Source organism: Lipotes vexillifer, unplaced genomic scaffold, assembly GCF_000442215.2.
Source record: "Lipotes vexillifer unplaced genomic scaffold, Lipotes_vexillifer_v1.1 scaffold150, whole genome shotgun sequence".
NCBI classification, from domain to species: Eukaryota; Metazoa; Chordata; class Mammalia; order Artiodactyla; family Lipotidae; genus Lipotes; species Lipotes vexillifer.
In genome coordinates, this window is record NW_006792921.1 from 4,657,834 (window position 1) to 4,666,909 (window position 9,076).

Consider the following 9,076-nt stretch of genomic DNA (forward strand, 5'->3'; position numbering starts at 1 on the left):
TTTTTTTTTTTTTTTTTTAATTTTTTTTTTTTTTTTTTGCGGTCCATGGGCCTCTCACTGTTGTGGCCTCTCCCGTTAGCGGAGCACAGGCTGCTGAGCCTGTGCTCACGGGCCCAGCCGCTGCGCGGCACGCGGGATCCTCCCGGACCGGGGCACGAACCCGTGCCCCCTGCATCGGCAGGCGGACTCCCAACCACTGCGCCACCAGGGAAGCCCTCTTTCTGTGTTCTTAAATGATGTTTGGAACAGCCTAATGGAAATCACGTTAGGAGCATATTGTACTTGTAAAAATAGTCTAGAGAGAATGTAATACTTGGTTAATTATCCAGATGTGTAAAAGCAAAATGAAACTGGACTTAAAGAAACTTGTAATTGTGTATTCCATCTGAATCTCTCCCTTCTTACATGTTTCAACAACATTCAGAGCCGACTTACTGTACCCCTGCCACCTGGTTACTTTTAAGGGAGTCAAAAAATCCATATCGAAAATCAAGCTTCAATCAGCTCCTCCAGAAGAAACAAAATCGTGTCAGAGAATAATATTATAATGGAAACAATGTCCTCTTACAGAAATATCACATATGTTAGCAGTTACTATTGTTTAAGCTACTCTTAGTCGTCTGCATTTCTTACTGAAGTTTAGTTTAAAAAAAAAAAAAAAAGTAGATGCAGCTACATTCACTCTCTGACTTGCTTCTAAATATACCTTTTATGGTAAAACTTGCAGAACCTTTATCAGTGATAATGAGCAATGGCCTTTGAACCTGGTTACCAAGTGTCACTATTCATTGGCCCTAGCTCCTCACCTCTGCCTGGAAGTGGAAAAAGGGAGTTGTCATCCTCGGCAATGGCATGTCAAGGATGGTCAGGGTCATTCTATGTCCGTTTCCCTGCTCTGCCCCCAAACCCCCAGCCACTCCAGCTCGAATGAATGTCTCTGAAGAGTTCACTTCAGGGCTGGTAAGAACTCTTCCATGTCTTCCAGGAGGAAACCAGGTGGGCTGCCCTTCTGGAGAGAGTCACATCGGTGTCATGTCCTCTAGCTGTCCCCAAACACAGACTATGGTGGAACCAGCCCCATGTACAGGGGTGGCCAGAGTGAATAGGGGGATATGCCTTGAAGAGAATTTTATACACACATTGAAAACTACAAAACTTGGTGAAAAGCCTAAGTTTAACCGAGTCACACAGGACACAGCACCCAAGAGGACAGGATTAAGCTAGGGTGACGCTGACTTCATCTAGCCTTGGGGTAGAATCTTACTTCACTGGGCACCATTATTTCTTCTGAGGAGAGAAGAGGTGTGGCCTTAACACGGCCAGTTCAGAAAATTAATGAATGGAGAAAACCAGAGCTTTGGTATTGTGGTAATCTCTACAACTTCCTAGACATTGCTAGACCATGTGTCATCTAATTTCAAGACCACACTGCTGTGATTTAAAAAAAAAAAAAGGCTTCTAACGAGAATATGACTTTATCTAAACATCTATTTCTCTTGACTATGAGCTTAAAAAGAAATGTAGAATCTACAGGAATACACATATGAGAAAAACATTTTGATCTGTATCCAACTTTTAGTCACATAAATTTATGCAAAAGTATGTACGGCCTTCCAAATATGTTCTTATTTCATCTTGAGATGATGCTTCTTTAAAAATTAATTCCATCAGTGACAAACATAGGTGAAAAGGATGTACCTCACCTCCCCCCAACTCTAACTTCAGTGCCAGTTTTAGAGAAATTCATACCCAGCTTGAAGCCAGGTGACTTGAACAGATGAATAAACCCTTTTGTTTAGAGATTACAGTTAATTTGACTTTTAAATAAAGAGTGTGAATATACTGGGCCACAGTCAACAAACTGAGTCCTTCACTTGCTCACTATAGATAGAACTCAGAAGGCTGAAGCTGCGTAATAGATATAATTTAGCATTTCTGGTCCCCAGCCTAGACATCTCATCCAGTTGGGTACTATTTGTGTCGCCGTGCCATTTGGTCCAGCGTAGTAGCTCACTTCAGACAAAGCTTATGTTGACGTCTGATTTACTCATATTCTTTTCCACGTAACCAGAGAATCAGCAAATATGTGTTGATTTGACTTAGATATGCTATCCAAAAGCCCGAGGCCCAATTTTGCAAACATTTCCATATGCCCCTGTTCAATTCTCCAGGTTGCAGCTTAAACCTTGACTTTTCTAATATTAAATTCATTAAATAGTCACAAATCCGTTTTCAATTCTAAAAGAAAATATTGGCAAGTCAGAGGAACATAACTGAAAATAGACATCTGTCATGAGCTCAAGAGTTAAAGCAGCTCAAATGTCATCTAGTAATATTCAGCAAGTTCCAAGCTTTGAGAAATAATTACATTCCAAGGACTTCAAGCCTTTATATCACTTGAAACTTCCATTTACTCCATAAAACTTTATGATCAAAAGACAGAAATATCCAAGAAGCTAGAGAACTTCTTTTCTGTTTGTATAAGGTTAGTAACCCTTAGAGATTCTGTACAAAATATGTAAGGGATGTCCAACTCCCTTGTACAGACAGTGGATCTATTCTGTGGGAAAAGGCAAGTCTTGGAAACAGTGAGGTTTTGAGGAGCCAGGCTCCAGAGAGCATCTTCACGAAGCGGGTTACAATCCTTAGCCCATCCTGTGACTACAGTCTTTGGGTGATGGAGTCTGGCTGCTTAGGTCCCAATCTTGGCTGGGTGAGCTTGTAAAGCCTACATGACCTCTCTAAGCCTCAGTCATCTCAACTGTAAAATGGGGATGATAATAACAGTGCCAGCTTCATAAGGCAGCTGTGACGATTAAACGAGGTAATGCATGAAACACTGCTTAGCATCATGCCTGTCATATGATCCACTCTCAATAAACATTCTCAAATAAGATCTACAAATAAAACAAGGGGACTAGATACGTTTGAAGGCATCCTTCTAATCACCAAATTTAATGATCATAAGCCTGGACTAATAAGATAAAGGTATGGCCTACATAAAACAATCATAGGCCTATAGTTAGGGTAGTTCTCCCTTCCCACCCCTTCACAGGTATGTCAGTGCGTGAAGTTCCCCTATTACAAGTATCTTTCTATGGCTTAGGCTCTGTCCTCTATTCAAGGACAAGTACGTTGGAAGTACATTTAATTGATCAGATTCTCTCTAATGGATAGTGAGCTGGTAACAAGTCAGAATGGGGGAGAGAAACAGAACAATCATGATGGGGATGGAAGAAGCACGGGAGAAACAGGACCTGAGCACAGCACAGCCAAGGAAAGGAAGGCCAAGGGTGGCAGGCAGGGCACTGGATGACCCTGGAAAATAAGGGAGTAGAAAGGAGGTTCCCAGGGCCTGGGGTGCAGTACAGGGAGAGAAGAGCCATGTAAAACAGCCAAAGAGAAATATCATTGATATTTTTATTTTATCTGGCAAATGCCTTGTGTGAAGCTACTCTATAACATCCATTCAACACTGTGCCTGGTATTGTATGAAACAAATGAAACAAACCTGGCTCTCACCTCCTGGGAGCCTGCCACCAGAACCCAGGACCATGACGATTACAATAAAGAAATCAGACTCTGTGAGCCCAGCAGGACTTCACTCATGCAGATGAAGATAAAGTATCCTATTAAGCTCACTAATTTTTAAATAGCTTCAAAGTTTTGCCTCAGATTCAGCCTTCGAATTAATCACGGTTGCAAAACTGCTTCTAAGGAAAGTAGGCCTCTCCTGCTGATCAGGAGATGCCCAGTTTTAACCACATGCCCTGCCAATTTGGAAGCACTCCCACCCATTGGCACAAACGCCTCTACAAGCTAAATCTTTCCCATGAGTGGACAGAAAGCCACAGGCTCAGAGGCCAGTGGGCAGACCCCTCCCTACCGTCACCTCCCTACCTTCCAGCTCCAGGGCTGTTTGTGCTTTAAGTTTTAGCTAGGCCCACATACACTTGAGTGGATTCTAAAGAGTGTCTGTACCTCAAGCAAAAGAGCAATCTCACTAATAGTTACTGGCTCGGAAAGGATAACACTTAGGACGAAAGTTAATTATATGAATTAAATGCAGCTTGTTTCTCCTTTTGAAGTACATTTTTTTCATGCCTTGAGGAGGGTGATTTATAGACACATTTGTCTCTCTTTAGAGAAAATTAATTCCAGTTGGTGTTCTGGGCAGAAATGGAGAGAAGGGAAGGAGACAAAGCAGTTCTTCCTTCTCCGCTGCCCCAAGTGCAGGTCTGCACTATGCCTTGCTGTGGCCTCGCCGTGGTCTACATGGCAGGGGCGAAGGGCCTGGATCGGTCCCCACACATTTTGCTACCATCCAAAACTTCTAAGCTCCACCATCATTTTCTGATGGAGCAAACAATTTCTTTTAAAGATGATTTCAAAATAAGAGGGGAGACAATGCCATACCCCAAGAACAAGTGAGCAGAGCCTTGTAAACATCTCAGCCCCTGTTTACATGCGTTAGGCCATATGCTTTGGAGCCATAACATTTTAATCCAGCTTTTCAACATGAATGGTAATAATAGTCATCATATGCTGGGTACTCACCACAGCCAGTCACTCTGCTAAATATTTGAGGAGGATTATCTAATTAAATGCTCAAAACAACCCCATGCAGTAGGTACTGTTATTACTTCCAGACTCCCTTACGCCAAAGTTAGGACGCTGAACAGCTGTTCCAGCCCCTTTGAGCACCAGGCTACCCTCATTCATAGCACACAAATGTGGAGGATATTTAGGTCTAGTACCTTTGCAATCAAAAGCAGAAAACCATTTCTGAGTTTATGCATTGGTTTTCCAAGAACAATTCTACAAATCTAGTGGCATTATTTGTTCAGGAAATTGAGAGTTCACAAGAGAAAAGACTTCCCTTTCTTGAAAAATCTATTACAACATTTTTTATGGTGGCAGACACAGGGAGGGTGGGTTGGTATTATGTTAAAACTGCAATTGTATACAGATGCTTTAAGAGTACATCTAGGTAACTACAGTTGAGTATCCAGTAAAGTAAAATATCCCTGGAAGTGATCTAATTTAAAAACCAACCCTTCTGATTGTAAGATGAAAAGCAGAGGCCCAGAGAGGTCACAGAACTTGTCTGGAATCATCCAGAGAGAGGCAAAGCCAGCAATGAACCTCAGGTCTCCTGATTATTAATCCAGAATTCCTTCCACTTCTCCATTCTGCCTCCTAGCCTTAAAACAGAAGACCAGGTGGAACAAAGTAGACTAGAGAAACACAGCATTCTGCCAATAATAAACCATCAAGGCATTATTTAGTGTTTGCCCCCAGATTTAATGTATCTTGTGTGGTTCTCATGAAGATGCTGCTGCCTTGCAAGTGCATCTCCATCCCAGGCTCTGCCTCTGCCCTCATTCCCAACTTCCTTCATCACTTGGAAGGCACAGGTTTCCTTAAAAGTATTCATCCTGGCAGCAGAGAATATAAAAAGAAAATTGTCCTTTGCTACACACATTCAGAAACTACATGCATGAAACCACCAGGCAGACATGAGATAGACAAGTCAAATTTTCCATTTGGAATTTGGTAGCTTTGCCGAAAGTTCAACATGATGGTTAACGACATTGTCACATTATTTGCAAGACAAGGAATTACACACTAAGCAGATCACTCTTCTGTTGGTGGTGGAGAACTGGGTGTTTTCCAGGGTTGCTACCAAAATGACAGGAGGGTCACTTCCTCCATCCCCCTGACTCCAGTTCTTAGTTCTAGAATGGCCATGGGATTCAAATGGATAATGAGATTCAGGTATATGGTGGAATTATTGGGAAAGAGAAGTTGAGCTGGTACGCTATACCTAGAGCTCTGGAGTGGGTTGGAGAGTCAAGGGCACAGGTGAAAAGAACTTATCTGAGAATAAAATCAGTGAAGTGCAAAGCCAAGTGAATAGATGGAGAGGACATGAGACAAGATCCTGATAAGGTTTGAGCAACCAGATCCAGCCACACCTGATGCCAACAATTCAATCCCCTATTTTACTTAAGACACTTTGAATAGGGTTTCTGTCACTTGCAAGCAAAAGAGCCTTGACTAATACACCCATATTTAGCCTTCAGAATCCACTTTAATTGCTGTCTCCTCTGTTTGACTTTTCCTGAGGATCCCATATTGAGAGGTAGCTATGTGCTCACCTTATACTATTTGTCTTTACAGCTACTCCTCTAACTGTACTCTTCATTCTGTATGGTTAGACTCAGATTTACAGTAGAGTTAATGTCTTAATCATTGACTTTCTAATACTTGTCCAAAGCCTCAGACATAGTACATACTCAATATATGTGTGTTGAACTGAATTGAATTTGATTCTAAATACTGTTTCAGGGAACACTGAACCCTTCAATGGTTTCCCGTTACACTTAGAATAAAGTCTAACCACTCTGCCATGAGCAACAGGGCCCTACACGATCAGTCTCCCATCTAAGCTCCTTCTACAGTGGCTCAATGCTTCTCCTTGAGTGCACCAAGCCTGTCCGTACCTCAGAGTCTTTGCATTTGCTGTCCCTTCTTCCAGGAAAGTTCTTCTCACAGATATTGCAGAGATCACTCCACTACGTCACTCAGGGCTCTGCTCAATTGTCTCCTTACCGAAGAGACTTTCTCTGACAATCTTATCCAAAATAACACTTCCATCACTCTCCAGCCCTCACCCTGCTTATCTTTTTCATGACATCTTTTTCTTTTTCTTTTTTTTTTTTTTTTTTTGGGCCTCTTACTGCTGTGGCCCCTCCCGCTGCGGAGCACAGGCTCTGGATGCACAGGCTCAGCGGCCATGGCTCACAGGCCCAGCCACTCGGCGGCACATGGGATCTTCCCAACCGGGGCACGAACCTGTGTCCCCTGCATCGGCAGGCGGACTCTCAACCACTGCGCCACCAGGGAAGCCCCCAAGACATCTTTTTCAGACTTATTGCTTCCTGACCATCTGGTACATATTTATTTCTTTCATTATCACTGCTTTCACCTCTGGAATGTACGAATGCAGGGAATTTTTCTGTTTTGTTCACAACTGTACTCCTAGCACTTTTTTGTGGTCTCAAAATATTGGCTGCTATACATTTTTAAAATAAACTTAAATTTAAAAGGATGAAAAAAAGCAAACCTTAAGATTGAAACCAACATATGCAAATAAACTGTTCATTAAATTGTAACATAATCACCCTGGAAAAAAACAATTAATTCCCGCTAGGGCAGGGGAAGTACAAGATAATCGTATAACTTATAACTAATTTGTGCCAAAGAGCAAGGAAATGGTCAAAGGTTAACGAGGACAAATGGGGACAGTGTGTCAAAAGACACAGGAGCCAGCCTGAAGGGTTCCCATTGACCAAATATAGGAAAATACAAGCATCAAAAACAATAATGATAGCAATAAAATTTAACACAGCAAACAGAATTAACAATCCATGAGTCCCCAGTGATATTTTTAAAGTACATATCACAGAAGAGGAGGGAAAGATGTTCTCTACAGAACAATGCCAGATGATATCTAAAGGAAGATAGATCAGAAAAATCACCATTTTATAACCCCCAGTATAATAACTGATTCAGACAGCAATCATCAGTGGATGCTAAAACTACTTGGTGACATATTTGGTGCGTGTGTTGGGGGAAACAGATGTTCACATGGTCTCAGATTATTTATTAATTTCAAAGGGAAAATGGTACCTTTTCAATGGTGAGATCTGGCAGATACCACCTTGACTAAGTGACCAGTAACGGAACCAAGATGTTATATGCCTTCTGATGTGATTGAATAGAAAGTAAACAACATCTTCTATGTAGTGTTCTTGCCAAATGTTTTCAGTGAATCTAAGCATTGGAAAAGAGTCAGACAAAGTCAGAAAATGGGACATTCTACAAGGCACCTTGTCTAGACTCTGGATAATCATCATCACAAATGACAACACCACCAACAAAGACATGGTACTGAGACATGACAACCCACTGTGATATATGAACCTTTATTGGGCACTGAGTTTTTAAAACTACGTTATGGAGGACATCTGGGGGATAATTGGAGAATTTTTTATATGGGCTGAATTAATATTGATGTGTGTGTGTATATATACTGAATGAATAAACCACAAGTGTCATAATATACTTCAGTCCTGAAGATGTTGGAAGCGTGCAAGAAAACATGACTTCAACTCACCTCCCCAGTGGCATAAAAGTCATTGTCTTTATAGTCAGAGAACAACTGGAAAAACTGAGTAAGTGCACTGCAAAAAGAAGAACAACAATAAAAATCACACGGAATCATGCTATGCTACACAATTTCACCCTTGGACAATAGGTTTCACATTTGAATTAAGATACTATTATGCTATAAGCTCCTGTAGGCATTGTTTCAACGTCTCATGTGCATAACACTCTATACTCTGTGGATGGTTAGAAGAATACTTGTGGGCTTACTTTGTGATACTCAAAGTTGAGACAAGTGAACATTAACGCTCTGGGAAGGTTTCCAAATCCCTGGGTTACCAACTTGGATCACCCACCTGTTTGAGGGGACCCTTGAGCAAAGTGCTACAGGCTTTCACCTATTACTTAGCAATTTGTGGAGTTAGATCTGCAAACCTTATGACCCCATTAATCTCGAGTTGCGGTGAGGTAATGGGAACCTTAGTTGCTTATCAACCTCTCTCTGTGGGGAAGCTGAACATTTCTATATTCTAACGGGGCTCCCAGCATTTCAGTGTTTTAATAACCAAAGAACAGAAAAGGTGTAAAATGACTGTATTCTGAGGGAAAACCACCAAATGGTCACAGACATTGAAGTAAATGCACAGTGGCCTCCAGGGTCAAAAGAATCACATTTAGGAAAGAATGCCAACAGCCACCTTGGTAAGCTGAAATAGATTTAAACAGCCTCAAGAAATTATTTTATAATAAGCAAGAAAAGGGTGGGTTATTGGATCATTCTCTACTTGAACAAAATCTTTCAGAAAGGAAACAAAAACTTGTGAAACTCAGAAGCTTTATGAATGTTTTGACCCAGACTGCAATGCCTGAGAAGCTAGGCAGGGTTTCTGTTCCAGTTTCCTGC

General features: G+C 41.5%; 1 protein-coding gene across 1 annotated transcript in view; it reads right to left on the bottom strand.

The window, feature by feature from the left end:
- Positions 1–9,076, bottom strand: part of CPVL (carboxypeptidase vitellogenic like) — a 105,597-nt gene that overhangs the window by 62,791 nt on the left and 33,730 nt on the right. The window contains exon 6 of the mRNA XM_007466093.1: positions 8,183–8,249. Within this exon, the coding sequence (XP_007466155.1) occupies positions 8,183–8,249 (67 nt within the window). The remainder of the gene's footprint in view (positions 1–8,182; positions 8,250–9,076) is intronic.